The following is a 21,393-nucleotide window of genomic DNA, read 5'->3' as shown; positions in this document are numbered from 1 at the left end:
ATGGCATTATAACGACGGGAAAAGTAATTAATTAGATTACCCCGTTACTGAAAAAATAACGTCGTTACCTAACGCTGTTCTTTTAAATGGCGTTATTCCAAACACTGTCATTCTGTGATAAGAAGCCACACAAAAGGAAGTTATTTCAAACATTCAACTGATCTTGTGGAGTATGACATTGCAATTGATTTTATTAATGGTTCTGGATCCCCAAACTTGCGAAAATAAATTTTCTGGACTACCATGTCATTCCCTATTGGTCTTATCTTGCCTACGGTACTAAGTGACTTTTAAAAGCTGCTGGTCTTCCATATATTCCTTGGAAGTTAAAGCTTAGTCTGTAACAGTATTTAATGGCAAACATGTCAGTATAAGTAAGGAACATAGTAAGTCTGATCGGGCAAAAGAGTTCCTTATTGTCTGGCAGATGGGAGTTTTACTTACTCAAACATGTTCTGAGGGCAGAAAGGAAAATGATTGGTTTACAGATTCAACCAATAAAATTGAAGCAGAGGCGGAGTCAGGAAATTTGAACGTGTGGAAGGAATACTTCAGACAGATACTTTACTGACGCTTCGTGGGAGGCATTTATTGCAAGGTAAGTTCATTTACCATGTATTTTCATTAAAAAAATTAACATCTCTAACATTTAATAAGATAATTAACAAAAAAAGATGCACAGAACACGTAATCAATGACAAAATACACCAAAGCTGGTTATGAGGTAACTGGAGTAAAACATGCTTTTCCAATGCTTCCACGCTGTCTGTGAAACGGAGATGAGCGAAAAAAAGAACTCTCCTAAACATTACATCAGTCAGTTAGCATTAGCATTAGCACTGCTCTCAGGGCAGAAGTACTCAATATTGATATTACTGTTATTTTTAATGAACTGTGTGCTGCTTACAGGGCATGAGTATTCAATATTTAAATTTATGCTATTTTTAATGAACTGTGTGCTGCTCTCAGGGCAGAAGTACTCAATATTCATATTACTATTATTTTACTAAACTATGTGCTGCTCTCAGGGCAGATGTACTCAATATTCTTATTAATATTATTTTACTAAACTATGAGCTGCTCTCAGGGCAGGAGTACTCAATATTCATATTACTGTTATTTTAACTTTGTTATGAGCTGCTCTCAGGGCAGGAGTGCTCAATATTCATATTACTATTACTTTAATAATCCACGTGCTGATCTCAAGGTAGGAGTACTCAATATTCACATTACTGTTATTTTAATAAACTATGTGCTGCTCTCAGGGCAGGAGTACTCAGTATTCATATTACTGATATGTTTACTGTTCTATGAGCTGCTCTCAGGGCAGGAGTACTCAATATTCATATTACTATTACTTTAATAATCCATGCGCTGCTCTCAGGGTAGGAGTACTCAATATATATTACTATTATTTTACTAAACTATGAGCTGCTCTCAGGGCAGGAGTATTCAATATTCACATTACTGTCATTATTATTGTACTATGTGCTACTATCAGGGCAGGAGTACTCCATATTCATATTACTGTTATTTTACTAAACTATGCGCTGCTCTCAGGGCAGGAGTACTCAATATTCATATTACTTTTATTTTACTAAACTATGTGCTGCTTTCAGGGCAGGAATACTCAATATTCTTATTAATATTATTTTACTAAACTATGAGCTGCTCTCAGGGCAGGAGTACTCAATATTCATATTACTGTTATTTTTAGTGTATTATATGCTGCCCTCAGGGCGGGATTGTTCAATATTCATATTACTATTATTTTACTAAACTATGTGCTGCACTCAGGTCCCATACATTGTTTTTATTACAGCTGTGACTGTTTCATGTAGTTTTTCTTCTCTTTGCAGAATAACATTCTTGGAAAAGGCAGAAGCCATCAGTGGTCCCTTCTTGGAGAAAGTAAATTTCTGGACTTTCTTTGTAAGCTCCTCTAGTTTTATTTGAGAATCTTGCTGATATTTGTGCCCATTTTATTGCTGATATAAGTGCCCATATTATTTTCCCCTCAAATATTATTTTTCATGAATTGCAATATAGCTGTTTGTAAATGTAAAAAGGTCTACAAAGGTTTACAGATCAAATTGCACAACAAATAAAGTTTTGTCTCGTAAAAGTAAGAAAACTGATTCTGAACTACTGTGCTGAAATGAGTGTCGGAAACTCCAATCTCACTTCATGTTACCAGTTACCTGTTAAGTTTGTTTGCATAATGCCAGTTTATGGACGTCATCTGCTGTCCTTCAAACGTCTACTACTCTAATCTTCCCTCAATCACTGTAGTTGTAGCTGAGGCCAAACAGAGTACACTAGGCTGTAAGAATGACAGGGTTTAAGGATGTATTATGTGTCATTAAGAAATTGTCAATTTTGAGGGAGTTGAAATGTGATTTATTTGATTTTACTAGTAATTATGTTTGCTTACATTGCTAAATTTCAGATGCTGGGCTGTGAGCTGTTCATATATGTAATGTTCCTGGTGTGCAAGTTTGCTCCACAAAAGAAATTGGTCCAGAAAATATATGAAAATGAGGATGTTCATGATTCAATGTCCAAAACTAAAGACTTCAGGTAAAATAATGTTTTTGTTTTTATTTTTATATATTTACTTATTTTTTCACAATCATCAGTGTAAATTAAAACCAGACTCTTTATGTATTTCAAAAGCAGGAAGACGTTGCAAACTTCTGGAGACTTTGAGAAACTGGCTTTGAGAAGATATCTTGCAAGGCAACCTAGGGCCTGGTTTAAAGGGAGCACGTTCAAACTACAGCAGTTTAATGATGCACCTACCTTTTGCAGCGAAATCTTCCTGTGTATTGTACATGCATTTAATTCACTGGATTTGTTTGTAATTGTAATTGTTTAAAAAAGGAAAAAAGAAGTCATAATTATACTTGATTATTTTATTGTAATATTGGACCTGTAAACTGATTATTTTCAATCAACATTTCATTTTGTTCTTACACAAATAATCTGTACAACAGACATTGAATGAAACAACATTTACAGCACAATATATATATATATATATATATATGCTTAGCACTTGTTGGCCCTTTTGCCTTCAGTCTGCGGTCCAGCTCACCCCTAAACCATCTCGATTGGGTTCAGGTCCGGTGACTGTGGGGGCCAGGTCATCTGGCGCAGCACCCCATATTACTTTTGAAATCACATTTATGTATCACCAAGTCAACTCAGGACTTCTCTCACAATTCAGATGGCAATTGTTATTCATATGAACATATGTAAAGAATTATTTACATGACACCTCAGTGATAACTCATGGATTTGATGATTTATTCACAGTGGAGAAGATAGATGTGTGAACCTAGGAACGCACTGCAGACATGACCAGTTGCATGGTTGTCTGCTCTAAATAAAATGTCATACTCTTGGAATAATAGATTTAAATGTAATAATATAATATTTATTATTTATTTAAATCTCTGGTTTAAAAGGAAAATAGACCCAATATAGCTGAACTAGTTTTCTTAAATTTTATCTCTCAAAATGATTTGTTTTATTAAAAATGTGGAGATTAGCAGTAATAAGTAAATGCAACCTCTTATTTGCAAGAGGCAAACAAAGCTACTTGGTTTGCATTTTTAAGTATGTAATTGTAGGCCTATAAATATTGAAAAATTGTGTTGCATACCTGCTACTGCCATAATAATGACCCATTTAAAATGTTTACGTGCTTTTCTGTTTTTTTGTTCTTAATAAGCATCCAATCACTGTGATTGAGCATTTCTGAAATAGTATTCTTGTAAACATTTTAGTATTTCAACATATATATGGTGTTAAACAGTGGTGAAAACTGTTTTAACGGTTAATTTTGAAATGATTTAATCTCAGAGATGTGGATTTGGACAGCAATTAAATTACCACATGACCTTGGGATTCGGCCGGAGATTTTCATGGGGATTGTGGGAGAAAAAACAATGACATTCTGGATTCAGATGGCAATAAAATCACAGACTAACCCCTGTAAATGTTGATAATTGCTAACGTCCCCATGAGAACCAATTACCCTTCGAATACCCTTGGCTATTATGTGCTTTTATCAGTTGGAACCAAACACACACCATTTTTCATCTCCATTTTTGCACCATTTTGCACTCAGCAACATCAGATGCCTCTTCAGTGTTTACTCCTTTAATTTGTCCTGTTTCTGCCAGCTCATCCAGGTAACTGGAAAACAAAATAAAAGATCATTCAATAATGCAGAAATTGTCTATTGATTTATAAATTTAATGATTAAAAAAAACTGATTACTCTTAAAAATATGAATATCACATACTCCTGCCCTGAGAGCAGCTCATAGTTCAGTAAAAATAACAATAATATGAATATTGAGTACTTCTGCCCCAGAGCAGCATATAAAACACTAAAAATAACAGTAGTATGAATATATAGTACTCCTACGCTGAGAGCAGCTCATAGAACAGTAAAAATAACAGTAATATGAATATTGAGTACTCCTACCCTGAGAGCAGCACGTTATGCTAAACATAACAGTAATATGAATATTGAGTACTCGTGCCCTGAGAGCAGCACATATTTTAGTAAAATAATAGTAATATGAATATTGAGTACTTCTGCCCTGAGAGCAGCACATAGTTCAGTAAAATAACAGTAATATGAATATTGAGTACTTCTGCCCTGAGAGCAACACATAATACACTAAAAATAACAGTAATATGAATTTTGAGTACTCCTGCCCTGAGATCAGTAAAAATGACTAAAATATGAATATGGAGTACTCCTGCCCTGAGAGCAGTGCATCGTTTATTAAAATAACAGTAATATGAATAATGAGTTCTCCTGCCCTTAGAGCAGCACATAGATCAGCAAAAATAACAGTAATATGAATATTGAGTAGTCCTACCCTGAGAGCAGCATGTTACGCTAAAAATAACAGTAATTGAATATTGATTACTCCTGCCCTGAGGGCAGCTCATAGTTCTGTAAAAATAACAGTAATATGAATATTGAGTACTTCTGCTCCAGAGCAGCATATAATACACTAAAAATAACAGTAGTATGAATATAGAGTACTCCTACGTGGAGAGCAGCTCATAGAACAGTAAAAATAACTGTAATATGAATATTGAGTACTCCTGCCCTGAGATCAGTAAAAATAACTGCAATATGAATATTGAGTACTCCTGCCATGAGAGCAGCACATCGTTTATTAAAATAACAGTAATATGAATACTGAGGACTCCTGCCCTGAGAGCAGCACATAGATCAGTAATAATAACAGTAATATGAATATTGAGTACTCCTACCCTGAGAGCAGTATGTTACACTAAACATAACAGTAATATGAATATTGAGTACTCGTGCCCTGAGGAAGCAGCACATATTTTAGTAAAATAATAGTAATATGAATATTGAGTACTTGTGCCCTGAGAGCAGCACAATAGTTTAGTAAAATAACAGTAATATGAATATTGAGTACTTCTGCCCTGAGAGCAGCACATTATACACTAAAAATAACAGTAATATGAATATTGATTACTCCTGCCCTGAAAGCAGCACATAGTTTAGTAAAATAATAGTAATATGAATATTGAGTACTCCTGCCCTGAGAGCAGCACATAGTTTAGTAAAATAATAGTAATATGAATATGGAGTTTTCTTGCCCTGAGAGCAACACACGGTTCATTAAAAATAACAGTAATAGCGAGTACTCCTGCCCTGAGAGCAGTGCTAATGCTAATGCTAACGCTAACTGACTGATGTAATGTCAAGGAGATATGAATTAGTACTTTTTCGCTCATTTCGGTTTCACAGACAGTGTGGAAGCATTGGAAAAGCATGTTTTACTCCAGTTACCTCATAACCAGCTTTGCTGCAATCAACTGATGAAGCAGTCAAGTGAAAATGCATGATTATTTGTTCTGTGTATCTTTGTTCGCTAATTATCTTTTAAAATGTAAGAGATTTTAATTTTTTTCATGAGCATACATGGTAAATTAACTTACCTTGCAATAAATGTCTCCCATGAAGCATCAGTAACGTATCTGTCTGAAGTATTCCTTCCACACGTTCAAATTCCCTGACTCAACCTCTGCTTCAAATTCATTGGTTGAATCTGTAAACCAATCACTTTCCTTTCTGCCCTCATAACATGTTTGAGTAAGTAAAACTCCCATCTGCTATTGTCTGCCAATTTAATTCTTTATCTCAGTGGAGGATCCGTAAACTTCAGAGGCTGTTTGCTGCTAAAAGTGTCCCTAGTGGCAGAGCTATAAAACAAGGTGTTAAACGCAGACAGTTGAGTACATTATTGCTTCATTAAGTAGGTTTAATAATGAACTGTTCTGCTTCAGTCATGTTTCACTTTGCTATATTATATATATTCAGAACAAGCCAGAACAAGGCAGGTCTGTTTTCTGTTTTCCAGCCACACTTTACCACACTTTTGATGTTCCTTTTGTGGGAGCAGAAGAGCTTTGGGAATCTCCGTATTCTTCTTCTGCTTATTACATGCTTTCCACTATGATGGGCATTCTTGGCCAGGAAACTGAAATAAATTATTCTCAAACCACTAAATAATTGTGAGAATTAGTGGGTGGTTGGAGGGTGCAATTACAGCCGTATGCTTTCAATTCAGCCGCAAATTCAAAAATAACTTGTTTCAAATAAAATCATGTAGGAATATAATTATGATATGAATATAATTGTGTGCTTTGCAGGTGAAAGTAATGGTGAGGATATGTCCTGCCAAAGGATCTCGAGACACCTCAGAATCCATGTCCTTTCTCAAGGTAGACGGCCATAAGAAACAGCTGACCTTTTTTGAGCCACCCACCTGTGCACGCTCCACCTCTTCCACCGCCCCAAAGATGTTTACCTTTGATGCTGTCTTTACCCAGGATGCTTCACAGGTACAGTAATGGTATAAAGACTTAATTTTTTGTCAATCAGATTAATAAAAGCAAGCATTTTACAAGTTACACCAAGGAGATATCCCCTATTTCCTGTCTGTACTCATAATTTTATACTGAACTAAAATCTTCACAGAACTGATGTCAAACAGGCAGGACATATATGCTGAGATCAAAGCAATGCATAAGGGAGATATTCAGTTTCGCTTCGTTTGCGAGGTAGATAAAAGGTTTGGGTTGGTGAGTTGGGGTTATCATTCCGAGTCCGCAGTGCCTGAAGGGATCTCAGAGGAAAAGATAACAGAGCTCTTTTCTCTGCTTCCTCCTGATCTCTTTGGGAGTTTCGAGTCTTTGGGTTTCCTGTCCTAGAAACATCAGGTCTGATGATCAATGACTACCCCACATTGTTCAGAACAAAAGAGGTTTTGAACGAGCATACATCAGAGGTGGTTTTTACAACAACACTGTTGAGACAACTCAAGCTGCAAAATACACACACATAATTCCAGGGTTTGAAATCTTCACCTTTTTTCTTACTGTATTCTGCATCTCTTTGGGAAGTTTCAAGGATGAGCAAGGATCAAGTTTACAAGGATCTATCTATCTGTTTGTAATTCTATTTGTCTGGCCGTCTGTTGTGGTGTCTATGTATCAGCCTGTCTGTCTGTTTTTCTGTCCGTCTATCATTCTATCTATCGTCTTTATGTCTGACATTTGTCTGTTGTTCTGTTTGTCTGTTTTTCTGTCTGTCTCTCTCTGTCGTATCGTCTGTCTGTTTTTCTGTTGTTCTATCTATCTGTCCATCTGCAATTCTGTCTGTCTTTCTGTCTGTCTATTTACCTTTGTCACTGTTTCTGTCCGTGTTTCTGTCTGTCTGTCTGTCATTCGATCTATTGCTCTGTCATTCTATCTGTCTGACATTTGTCTATTGTTCTATTTGTCTGTCGTTCTGTCTGTCTGTCTGTCTATCTGATGTTTTGTCTATCATTCAGTCTGTCTGTTGTTCTTTCTGTCTGTTGTTTTACCTATGTGTCTGTCTATCCTGTCTGATCTGCCTGATCTCCTTTCTATCATTCTGTCCATCTGTATTCTATCTGTCTATCAATCTACTGTTCTGTCTATCATTTTGTCTGTTGTTCAATGGTTCGATCTGTTGTTTTGTCTGTAAATTTATCTGTCTGTCTGTCTGAATTAGAAGTACTGTATGTACAACTAATACTGTTCGAGTTATTGTTTAAATCAGGGGTTGTGTCCTCAGGCAGAAGTGTGCTCAGGGACAGTGGCAGAGGTTATCCAGTCTGTGGTCAACGGGGCAGATGGCTGCATCTTCGGTTTTGGTCAAGCCAACCTCGGTTAGTAAACATCTATTCAACCTAGTAGCCCATATTTTACTGTAATTCACTTTATTGTTGTGATATCTCACCTCCTTCTGTTACAACTCCTCATGCTTTGACAGATAATGCATTGTTGAGAATCCATTTTTAGATGGAGTAGCCATCACTTACAAGAGGCGAAAGGAAAAGTGATGCAAAATACACTGTTTTGGCAGCATTTGAAATTTCCTAACAAGGAGGCAGAGAAAATGCAGGGAGGGCATATGTGTTTGAGCTGTAATAGCGGTTTGTTGAACACAAAATGCTCCCTTTTTACACTTTGTGTTTGAAAAGTGCTCAGTTTTTTCTCTCTTATACTCTCTTGTTGTTCAGCCCTCACTTTGAGAGACTGTGTGCCTCCCATCGTGCTGCTTCAATCCCCCTATAGTTACCTTGGCTGCTCATTTGCTCTGCTTTATCGTGCTATATTCTTTATGACTAACATCTTTGTGGGTTCATTTTATTAGCTTAGGGGTGTTTTACATAGACAGTCCTATTATTAACACAAATCCTATTATAGACCTTCTCTTATATCATTATGTAGTCATGCAAAGTTAATCAATTGACAGTGTAACTTTTATCATGTCTTTGTTGACAAACGCTGCTCACTTATTTTATGTCCTTTTAAAAAAAATAAGAACCATGTAAGGACAACTAAAGCATAATGTAGTATTGTCTTCCTCACACTGAGTAAATAATTACATTTTATCTTCAGTCATACCAATCTTGAATGTTCATTTACATCTTTCATTGACATTAGCTCACCTTTACTTCACAGGCAAAAGCTACACCATGATCGGCAGGGACAGCTCTATGCAGAGCTTGGGTGTGGCACCCTGTGCTATCTCCTGGCTCTTCAAGCTCATCGAGGAAAGGAAAGAGAAGACTGGCACACGATTCTCCATCCGCGTGTCTGCTGTGGAAATCTGTGGCAGGGAGGAGGTGCTGAGAGACCTGTTGGTTGACTTTTCCACAGAGACTTTCCAGAACAGTCATGGTGCAGGAATTTCCCTGCTAGAGGATCCGGTCTGTGGATCACAGGTGCATTAGAGTTTTGTTTTTAGTATGTGTAGGTCTACAAACTGACCCTGTAACTCAAATAATGAAGCATGGTGCTAGAAATGCTAAGGTCATGGGTTTGATTCCCAGGGAATAGATTAAATAGACAAATAAATTTTTTTGGTACAATTATTATTATTATTATTAAATGTAACATAATTAGGTGCAACATAATATCTTGTTTTATACAGACTGCCGTTCAAAAGTTTTGGGTCAGTAAGATATTTTGAGTCTCTTTATGCTCACCATGGCTGCATTTAATACAATAAAAAGTTACGTGACATTCAGCCAAGTATGTTGACCCATACTCAGAATTCGTGCTCTGCATTTAACCCATCTGAAGTGCACACACACACACACAGCAGTGAACACACACCCGGAGCAGTGGGCAGCCATTTATGCTGCGGTGGCCGGGGAGCACTTGGGGGTTCGATGCCTTGCTCAAGGGCACCTTAGTCGTGGTATTGAGGGTGGAGAGAGCACTGTACATGCACTCCCCCCACCCACAATTCCTGCCGGCCCAAGACTGAAACTCGCAACCCTTCGATTGCGAGTCTGACTCTCTAACCATTAGGCCACAACTTCCCACCTTCCCACCTAAAGTACATGTCTTATTCTCAATTAAACATTTGTTCAGCTGCAGAACCAGAGCGAGTTGCGGGCGTACTCTGCAGAGAGAGTGGCATTCTTCCTGGATGCAGCTCTGGCAGCACGCAGCACCAGCAGACCTGACTGTAAGGAAGAGGACCATCGGAATTCTCATATGCTCTTCACTCTACACATTTCCCAGTACCCTATGGAGAAGAGCACCAAAGCAGGAAGTATGGCATGCTCTGTTCATTTTCACATTTATTTAGAAAAACTAAATAACAAACAATTTATTGAAATTTAGGCCATTTAATATATGGCTGTTGGTCATTTAAGAGCATAATAGTTGACTTTTAAAGCTGGGAAGAAATGTTAAAGTAATATTTTAAGTAGCCATACCTTAACATCCAGGGTTTAAAATAATTCAACTTCAAGGGCAATTTACCTTCCCCTCAAAAATAAAGTTACTGTACCTTATTACTGTCTAGGATTTAATATCATTTATCTTTATGCATCATTAGTATTTTGAGAAGACTGTTACTGAGGGTGGCCGATACCTGATTTCGCCATTACTATGCTTTCCATGTTCACAGAGAGTATCAGTTACCTCAATTTAGTCCCGCTGAAAATTGCTTTATGAAAATACTAACAAGAAGGATTAGCACATATTCATTACTGGGCGTAGCCATTCTGTAAAGTCAGCATGTCAACATTAGAATGGTCATTAGTATTGCACTCCCTTCACTGCAGTGCAAGCTGGGTTCTTGCCATTGACACTAGCCAGAATAGATTTTAATATGTAATGAGGCTGGAGTCTCTTCTGCAGAGATGTTTATAGTGCCCAGCATGAAATGAGAAGCTCGTTTACATTCCCGCTCCACAGAGGGTTTTGGTTCTGAGCGCTGGCTTTGTAAATCCTGCCGACGTGAGGTTAATGGCCTCCATTTTAGTGTGAAATAAATGCATCTTCTGTAATGAATTTTACTCTAGTGACCTACATGGGACTGTAATCTAACTAGCTGTACTTACATTTATTGCTTGCTGTTTGATGGACTGCCAAGGATATTGAATCCCCACGTACCTAGAAAAGATCCTAAGTACAACTGTTGTCTCATTAGGTCCCCTGCAACACTGTCTCAGCTTAATGTCCAGAGACAACTAAGTCAATTGTAGGTGGAATCTTGTTTTGTTTTTTTACAGGTGTGCTTTCAGCATCGCTATTTGAGTAGTCCACATACAGTAGCAAAATTAGCTGTCTGTCTTAACAATGGATTATTTGGTACTGCTGATGGAGTAGAAACTACTGCTCTTTAGGACAAAAGTCTTTGCTTTTTATAAATTTCGATTATGTTTAGGGTTTTGGAATTAAGATGTGCCCCATAAACAATAAAACTGTATTAAAATGGAAACCAAGAGTCATGGACATTGGGAGTAAATTTCTGTTTTAACTTTGAAGAGTCTGGGAGTCATAGCCGTCTGCATCTTCTGGACTTGGGCAGTTGTGAGTCTGATTCGAGTCAAACACGAGATGGAGGGAGAGGCCAATGTCTGTCAATGGCTGCTCTTGGAAATGTCATCCTAGCATTGGTCAATGGAGCCAAGCATGTGCCATACAGGTATGTCTTTTGTGGTTCAATTAATCAATATAAACCAATAGCAGGAGATGATAGATATCTGTTAATGGTGGTAGTGTGTCTCTGAGCACATTTTGAGTCCTTCTGATTTAAATCTGCCAGGGTTTCATGCTCACCTTCCTCAAAACAGTGAAGCTAATTAGCCAGCTTTCCAGGGAGAGAATGCAGCCAGGGTGAATTGGACTTGAGGTGGGAAGTAGTGATAGGAATGTGGGTCAGGGAGAAAGAGATTTATGCTAAAAGAAAATTAAGAAATAATCACCATATTCTTTTAAACGTTGCTTCAGAAAATAACATCCTCGACAACCAAATAAAATAAAAACACTCCAAATCAGGTCTCTAGAGAGTGAGCATAATTTTTTTGGGTTTCTTTTTATTCAAGTATGATTCATAATCCTCTATTTTAAGACAACCTGTCAATGATCTTAGAGGGAAGAACGTTGTAAAGCCTAGCTTCCTTTTTGGCTAACGAGAATTTTTTTTTTTATGTATAATTCAGAGACAGCAAGCTTACCATGCTGCTGAGGGAATCACTGGGCAACATCAACTGTAGAACCACCATGATCGCCCACATCTCTGAGTCACCAGCCAGTTATGCCATATCTCTCACCACTGTGCAGCTTGCTTCCCGTATTCACCGCATGAGAAAGAAGAAATCCAAGGTTTGTGATTCAAACAGATGTATTTGTTATATGAATTATGTATGCTTATGTATTCATGGTTATTTAAAAAAATGTTTATGAAGAATTGCTTCTGGTACCAAGGTATCTATATAATGCAGTAAGTATGGCACTAAACTTTTCTAAAAGTAAAAACTGCTAATTAAAAAAAGATGTTTTGGACCAATATTTATTGTGAAAATGCTATATAACTGTAATATACTACTATAACTATAATAACTATATTTTAATTGTTAATTAAAAATGAACATTAATATTTTCTAGGTCATTAAAAAATATATATATATTTATTTTATTGTATTTATATTTATTGTTATTTTAGTATGATACAGTGACAACAGAGTATATACTGAGAGTCTTTATTTTTGTCAGCATTTTTTTCATTTTCTTCTTGTCTGTATACATTCTGCAATAGGTCATGACTCATTTTCCTAAATTACATTTTGGCTTTAATTTTTTTTTTCAGCAGAATCATTCCAAATTTAAATAACGATTCATGCTTTGTCAGAGAAACAAATGTTATAGTGATAATTTAGCTGCAAAATTTCTTAGTGACCTATGTCAAGTAATCAACAAATGTAATCAATGTATTTTTCCCGGGGGCCGAACAGCATTTAATCTATCCCATCACAGAGGCAATTTTCACCATAATTAAACTTTTTTTGACATAATATGTTAATATTTTATAGACCTAAAAAAGTCATTTCCTTTTCTAAATTATGCATAGTATTGACAACTATTTTAACTTCTCCTTTGGACAGCACTTTTCACATTGGTTTCACATTGAAAGAGCTTTCTGCCAAAATAAATTGATATCAGTTTGGTATGTTATTTTGTTCAGTATGCATCAAATTCCTCTGGAGGGGAGAGCTCCTGTGAAGAGGGACACATCAGACCGAGACCTATCTACCCTCGGACTGTGGCTCTTGACCCAGACCACCCTGCAATGTTATCCAGTGACCCAGATTACTCCTCCAGCAGTGAGCACTCATGTGATACAGTGATCTATGTAGGGCCTGGTGGGACCGCTATTTCTGATCGTGAACTCAGTGACAATGAAGGCCCACCAGCATTTGTTCCTATCATTCCCTCCCTGAACAAGAAGCATGTAAAAGAGGGACCTAAGTCTGATGGGGACCACCTCAAATGTAACACCTTTGCAGAGTTACAAGAACGGCTTGAATGTATTGATGGCAGTGAGAGCACATCTGTTTTCACCAGTGAAGGAAAAGGCCAACTGACAGCCTCAAAAAGTGGAGTGGAAAGTGCTTCTGTATCATCCAGGACCGCCAAGTCCTCTCTTCAGAAGTCTGCACACACGCAACATGGGGCCACATCTGAAATTAACACAACTTTAAGGCAAGATTCAGAGCCTGTTGTCAGAGAGAAAGTCTTTAGTAGAGTACCTATACAAAAGCCCAATGCCTCTTCATCCTTGCAGAGCATCTCAAAAACCTCAGTTTTGAATACTGAGTCAAGTTTAACCATACGGACACCTCCAGTAGGTATGAGTCAACAAGCCCTAAGGCAGGGAGAACTCAATGAATCCCCAATTACTGACAGATCCCATCACCTCAGTAGAAATCCTGTGGAGGTGAGCCACCTATGTGCTGCTCTGAGGAACAGGTGCCTCGACAGGGATGTTTTAAGGACTACAGTTACACTGCAGCAGCCTGTGAAGCTCAATGGAGAGGATGAGCTGGTGTTTATGGTGGTCGAAGAGCTGCCTGCTGGTTTGGTTCCAGACAATGGGAGACCATCCAGCATCATTAGCTTCAATACAGAGTGTTCTTTGCAGCCCCTGGCATCTCACTCACGGTCTGTTAGCATTATCAGCAGCATCAACGATGAGTTTGATGCATACACATGCCATATGAGCAGGTCCCAGCTGAACCAAGTTGCTACTACTAAGTCACAGGAGGAATTTACAGCTGGACATGCAACTGCACATTCCTCAGTCCAGTCCTGGTCTTGCAAGACAAATATTTGTACCCAAAGTAGTGATAAGACTAAAGGGAGCCTTTTATCAAAGGGAGTGCGCAAGGGACCAGTCAGCAGCTCTATGACGGATTTACCTGGTGGTTTACAGACAGAGTCTTTCACCCAGCAAAGAACAAATAGTCCACTGGGTGACAGTGGAATTTGCTTTTCAGAACAAGACTATGATTCTGCAACCATTGACAAATTGTCCATATCTAAGTGCCCTCTATCTCATGACAGTACCAAATCATCCCTTGGTGGTCCAAAGACGATAAGATCTAATAGACTCATGACTTCACAGTCTGCCCAAATCTCATTCATTTCTACACTCCCGCGAAAAAGCACCCAAACTGCATCTTCTAGCAGTAGCTACAGCCATGAGCTACAACGTCAAAGTAGCAGAATAGATGAACAATGGACCCACACTATTAGTGGGCTACACTCTGTTAACAAACCACCAAAAATTGGCACAAGTTGGATTCCGTCTAGAAAGACAGGCGGGAATAGCAACAGTGTACCTCGCCCTTCTAAAATGCATGTGTCATCCACATCTCAAAGGGTTGTGGATGGTTGTGAAAAGTCGAGCATTAAGAAAGGGGACCTGAGCAAGATGCCTCAGCTGAAGAGAGGAGCCACCACTCTCGGCATGGTCTCAGTGCCCCGTAGTTTAAATGAGATGAAATGGGGTAATGATTCCTCACAAACGAATGGTAGCCTAAAATTCTCATCCTTAGGAAAGAGAGCTTATGGACAGAAAGGTAGTATACTCCCTAAATCTGGAAGCATGTCACCCCCTGCTCCACCTATTCGAAAGTCAAGCCTTGACCAGAGGACACACATTTTGTTGTCTCCAAGTGCCTTAAAGTCAGTAGGTAATGATGGAACAAAATTGTCTTCCTCCAAAGCATCAGTTTCTGAGGAGGACATTGATGTGCGAGTAAGAGGGGAATACTTTAGCTTTAAGTCATCCAGCCTGAAGACAGCTTCTAGTCTCAGATCTCATAATGCTAAAGGAGACAATGGAAGGAATTGTGGTAGTCTTATGTCCCTTGAAAGGTGTGGCAGGTTAACCTCAGTGGGTTCCAAACCAGTACCCTCAAAGGAAAACAGTAATGTCAGTATCAGTAGCACTGGCAAATCTGCTAAAATGGTGCCAAAACTTGGGACACCCTGTTCAATATCAACACCAACCGCTACTTCCCCTCCGTCTACTAGTGGAATTTGTAAGCTTGGACAGATAAAAGCCATTATATCTCCTAGATCCATTGTTGGTAATGGAAACAAAGGAAAGGCCTTGTCGAGCACTGGTTCAAAGTCTTTTAGCACCAAGTTCCTTGCTGTGTCAGCTGCTCAGAATACCAGTCTACCTCCAACTGGAAAACCCCCAGCTCGCTCTGTCATAGGCTCCAATGCTAAACAAGGAAGGGGCACTATTATGGGCACAAAGCAAGTGGTTCGTGCAGCCAACAGTCGGGTCAGTGAATTAGCAGGTGGAAGCTCCAAGAAACACCTCAGGGGCACTGACCAAGCAGATGGCAACAATGATTCCAGAACGTCTAGCGAGACCCCACTGGCTGCTCCTTTGCCTTCTCCTTACAGCAAAATCACGCCCCCTCGCAATCCTCAGCGCTACAGTAGTGGCCATGGTAGTGACAACAGCAGTGTACTTAGTGGTGAACTGCCCCCTGCCATGGGGCACACTGCACTTTTTTATCACAGTGGAGGCAGCAGTGGCTATGAGAGCATGATCCGGGACAGTGAAACTACAGGCAGTGCATCTTCTGCCCATGATTCCATGAGTGAGAGTGGAGTGTCCAGGTCTAGTCGAACAAAGGCCTCAAAATCTCCCAAAAAGAGATCCAATGGTGAGTTTTAGTGTGAAACCAATCAGGGCTTTATTTACTGGTGTCCAGTTCAAGATTTATTTATTTGATGGCCTTCAAAAGTTAGAATGAAAAATAGGTAGTACAGTGAAGGTTGTTGTAAATTATGTTATGATGTATATTTCAATTAACGAGAACCACAAATATTGCTTGATATTTTCATCCTCAAAAGGGGTGCACACGTTTTGGCAGAATGTCTTAGCCAGATTTTACATCACAGTTGTCCAGTATGACTGCCCCTTAAAGCAGTCAGTGGGGACATATGGGACAAAATTCTAGACTATGTGTTTTTACAGTCTGACATAAAGCCCACTCATGTTGCACAGTGTGTCATGGCTTTTACCTAAGATTCCACCAGGGCAATAAATATTAGTAAAGCATTCCATTTAGCCAGTCAGTCTATTTAGTCCATTTAAATTTATGAACCCAAGGTTATTAGGCATGTCTGGTGTTTAATATGCATTCACCCTATTCTGTAATCTGCATTTACCCAAAAATCATTTTTGCTTTAAATCCTTTAACCTCTTGCAAGCCTCATGCATATTTAAAAGCATGCCTACAAACTCTGCTGTTCATCTTTGGCCCACATGAAGAGCATTATCTGTGTAACTCCTCTAGGCCTGCAGCGACGCCGTCTGATTCCTGCTCCTCTGCCAGACACCTCTTCTCTTGGCAGGAAGGTTGGTGCAGCAGCCCAGTGGGTCGATCTACCTCCACTGGGGGGTACTATGAAGGAGCCCTTTGAGATCAAAGTGTACCAGATTGATGATGTGGAGCGCCTTCAGAGACGCAAAGAAAGGTTGGCAGAGGTAAGAAGACTATGTTTGACAAGTGTGTTCTATGCAGTTTGTATGCTAATTATGAAGTAAATAGCTCAAGTTTAGAGTGAAGTAAATTACTCTGTTCAAGTTGTTTGTGTAACTTTAGTATTCAGCATGTGGCTCAGTCCCAGTATAATGGAATAAAATAAATATTTAATTTATGCTAAGCTCAAAAGCATCAGATATCTTGAGATTCTGATGATTCTCTCAAATCTGAGAAAGTGCAGTTGTCAGGAATGAAGCTTATCTCTGTGACGATTACTTATGTTGGCTAATTGATTCTAGATTGGACCGATCACTTTAGTTAGACAGGGTGTTGACTGGTGTTGTAAGACAGAAAGAAGTGAAAAAAAGATTAGCAAAGGTCTTTCCAGAGAGAGGAAGTGATGGTAAGAGAGAGATAGAAGGAGGGAGAGCATCAGGGAGGGGTCAGGGGTGCCCGTGATGAATGAGGTGTGGCTCCACAATCTGCAGCCCGCCTGATCAGTCTTTATGGCCCACTCCACACAGCGCGTCCATGGGTCATTAAACCGTTTCTCTGTAAGTTTCTAACCCTGATCACACAGGCAATTGTGTGGAGAAGACGAGAGTAAAAGACATTAACTCAGTCGAAATGCTCTGATTTATTTTCAATACAATGATCTCAGCTCACATGCTAGAGTCTGGAAGTTTGCTTATAAAGGATTAGGCTGTTCAGTCCCTTGTTTTATGTGAATCGCTATGTATGTGTGTCAGTAGGGGGTTGTATAACTGCTAAGTTTATGTATGTTTCATGAAATGAAATCTTATATGCAGTGGGCATAGCATAACAGTTTAAGTTTTTCTTCATCTATAGTTCAAAACCTGCTATATTTAAAGATAAGTAAAATTTCTATTGTTATTTTGAATTTTCATGTACTGTACTTTCTAACGGCTACCTTTTAGTGACAGAATAAACATGATAGGAGGAGTAGGGTAATATATACTGTAATTCAACCATTCAGTAACAGATTCCTCTTGAACATGATCTTTGCTTTTAATCCCTTAAGCAAACGTGCCTTTAAGAGACCAGCGAGTGTTTAACCTGGATGCTAATTTTATTTCCAGCTTGGCCCTAATTAATCTGACCAAAGGGCTGAGGACCTAAATCCTCTGTATAGGGTAGGGAGTATTGAATCAATTCGGCTTAAGCCGCTGCATTTTAAGTCAACCCTGAGGAGAACCAGACATTGTAGCAGGTGATTGGAATTGGTACAAAGGTTTGTGGTTGACTGTATGCAACTGACTTTGCTGTCCCACACTTGCAGGGTTTGCAGTACTTCAGCGCCCGCCTTAGGATGTTGGAGAAGAGGCAGCAGCAGATCAGGGAGATAAGAGCCAAGCATGAGAAGCTGAAAAAAGAGTTGGAGGATGCCAAGACTTGTCTCATGCTGGACCCCAGTAAATGGATAGGAGAATGTAAGTTCCCAAGTGTATTATTGTTTTATGTCTGGGTTTTCAAACTTTTTTCATGCTAATGAGTATTATGGCAAATATATTTTTATGCATGAAGTCACATTTATGCATGAATATAGAATACGCTAAAATGCTGTTTTAACTGCACTAAAATCAAAGCTATAAAACATTATCTGAAGAATATTTACTTCATATTAAGTTCACAGTTTCCTTTTTCTATCCACTTATTGTTTAATAATTAGGACTGTCAATAGAATACAATAATATACCTTTATATTGGTATATTGGTACAATATACCAATACCTTTGACCTCAGTATGAAAACCCTTTAAGTGTCTATTGTTTGACTGAACTTAGTGGTGTGGTATACATGAGCAACTCTTTGTTCATATTACAAATTTCACTTGCTTCCAGCCAAAAGGAATGCAATACCATGCATTAAAGTCAGGAATGTTTCATTTTACACACATCTTACACAGCATTTACACACATCATACACAGCAAGTTTCCCTGTAGTGTGATGTAGACTAAGGGCTTTAATTTTATAACTTTAATTTAAAAGTGTTTGAACTTAGTGCCAGAGGAAATGCTGAGGTATTGGTGCATTCACAGAAATGTCATGAGCATTGGCTACTTTGTATTGTTTACTCTACTGAGAATGAAAAAGAACATTTGCAGCAAAGAAAGCTCTGTTGATTCTGTATCTCTGTTTTAACTGTCCCCAGCTTTAGTTAGAATTACAACTATTACAAACCACCAATACAACAACCTTGATATTGCAAAGTATCTGTCTCCACTTTGCTAGAAAATACACTTACTGTAAACAGTATGTGGAAGAAAATCACAGGATGTAAAGGAATAATGTAGAGAAAATGGCAGGTCTATGGAGAGAGGGGGTGAAAACGTGTGTCTGCGTGTGTTCTTGAATCAATAAGGTATTATTTTTCTCTTCTGCAATCATTACCTGCCCGCCGGCCAGGTGATGTTTACCATTCATATGTGACTGCTGTCTTGAGTAAAGCTGTGATTGGTGATGTCATGCTGTATAAATCAGCCCCTCTTCAGAGCCTAGTAAATTGAAGATGGTGTTTCTGCAAGCCCATCTCCCACACCAGAAAACCATCACATGCAGAGATTTTTGTTTATGTTCTGAGTGATAAAACTGTCAATTAAGGTGTGTCAGCAGGGCTGCATCTCACATCCACATTATGTATATTACATACATTATGTAGTACAATAATGTGGATTCTATGTGTATTTTAGAGATTGTTAGATTTTTATATACATACACACTGTAATGAGAGCTGTATTCAAATGAGTTACTCTATTAAAATCAAGTTTACAAATGCAAATTATTTATTGAGAAAACCCCCCTAAATAAAGATAATTTGAAACATTGTAGCAGACGATGAACTCTATATTATACAGTACATTTTATGTCCATATCTGTCACGTTTAACTCAGGAATGAGTGTGGAGATGCTGGAGAATTCTTCAAGATATAGCGCTTAATCATCAACAGGCATATACAGGAACTAAAAGACATCTAAGACATATAACATTTGAGACATTCAGACCTTTATAACATTTAACAGCAGACCGAGAACTCAAAACAGGGAACACTATTTAAACACATGACACAATAGGACACACTTGGGAACAAATGAACTAATTAATGAAACACAGCTGGAACCAAATTCACATAACGAGGACAGGAACAGGAAGGACCAAATAAGGAAAACAAGAACAAACATGTGACAATTTCATTGAACATAGGCCTACTATTTATACATTTATTTAAATAATTTGGACATTAATTGGCTTACCATGACTGCTCAATTAGTCAGTCAGTAAATCAATCATTTCAAGAATTGAATGTTAAATGGTAAATTGACATCCCATATTATTAAACTGTAAGTTTAAGTTTTTAAATAATAATTTTGTTTGTATTTTTCACCTTTTTTTCAATTAGTTGATGTGGACCCAGATCTGGACCAGGAGTCACCGGATTACTTGGAGGCTCTGGCCCAGGCCACAGGAGACCTGGAGTATTGTGTCAACCTATGCAAGTCTCGTGTGATGATGGAGACCTGCTTTGATATCGCAGTGCCCACGATCCCAGGACAGAGTGGACAACAGGAGATGGAGGTCTAAAAGAGAACAAAACAGGACTGTGAGTTACAGCAAGACCCCTTTTTTCTGGGGGTTGAGACTGTCCTTCTTGGAGCAACACAAATGAAGGTACTGAATAAGTATGGTTAGAAACTCCCTTAAATGCTGAGAAACAGAGACCGAATGGAATAAGAGTAAGACTGTGTCCTGTGATCTTCATTAAGCTTTACCAGGAAGTGCCTTAAACCTCCAAAAATCCCAAGAATTATCTTTGTTTGATGATTGGTGCTAATATTGAGACCCAAGTACACTTTGAAAAACAAAGTATTATGCATTGCAATGCAGTGTATAGTCTATTTATAAGAGCTAAAGTGATTAAAAAATATAGTTTTAAATATTAAACACAAAAAAGTTAAGAAAAAATTCCCCATTCTATAACTATCATACAAAAACTTGCTTGCCCCTGACAGATGTGATGTCACTCGATTGGATAAAGATGCTGAATCAGTGGCATTATCGTCTGTCTTCATTTATTTACAGTCGTTCTGCATAAAACCCCTGTTATACTTCACTTTCCGCGTTCCATTCTATCTCGTGCAAAGCCGCATCTGCTCAGCTTTCATACTCAACCACGGAGCTCGACACATGCACAGCACCACCTACTTGACTCGTTCTGTCTAAAACGTTCAATCTTGCACCTGCACTGTTGCACACGGACATATCCACGTGGTCACAAAAATTGTTGCACGTGGACAGATGTCCGTGGACCCTTCTGATGAAAATTTTGTCACTAGGACAGTGCGTGAACCGTCATGGAATGCGGACAGCCAAAGTATAGTTTGGGGTTAATGATTGGCTCTCTGATGACATGTCATTTCCCCTGATCCAGAGCTAGTACTTTAACTGATTGGTGCAGCTGGTG

General features: G+C 38.5%; 1 protein-coding gene across 1 annotated transcript in view; it reads left to right on the top strand.

Moving 5' to 3' along the window:
* Positions 1–21,040, top strand: part of LOC132091720 (kinesin-like protein KIF26A) — a 54,387-nt gene extending 33,347 nt beyond the window's left edge. The window contains exons 3-12 of the mRNA XM_059497849.1: positions 6,717–6,908; positions 8,167–8,260; positions 9,060–9,322; positions 9,978–10,161; positions 11,385–11,544; positions 12,062–12,224; positions 13,084–16,087; positions 16,724–16,914; positions 18,213–18,363; positions 20,332–21,040. Of these exons, the coding sequence (XP_059353832.1) occupies positions 6,717–6,908; positions 8,167–8,260; positions 9,060–9,322; positions 9,978–10,161; positions 11,385–11,544; positions 12,062–12,224; positions 13,084–16,087; positions 16,724–16,914; positions 18,213–18,363; positions 20,332–20,513 (4,584 nt within the window). The 3' untranslated portion in view covers positions 20,514–21,040. The remainder of the gene's footprint in view (positions 1–6,716; positions 6,909–8,166; positions 8,261–9,059; positions 9,323–9,977; positions 10,162–11,384; positions 11,545–12,061; positions 12,225–13,083; positions 16,088–16,723; positions 16,915–18,212; positions 18,364–20,331) is intronic.
* Positions 21,041–21,393: the final 353 nt, after the last annotated feature.

Source organism: Carassius carassius, chromosome 18, assembly GCF_963082965.1.
Source record: "Carassius carassius chromosome 18, fCarCar2.1, whole genome shotgun sequence".
NCBI lineage: Eukaryota > Metazoa > Chordata > Actinopteri > Cypriniformes > Cyprinidae > Carassius > Carassius carassius.
Note: the sequence above shows the minus strand (reverse complement) of the source record. Positions and strands in the feature narration are given on the sequence as shown.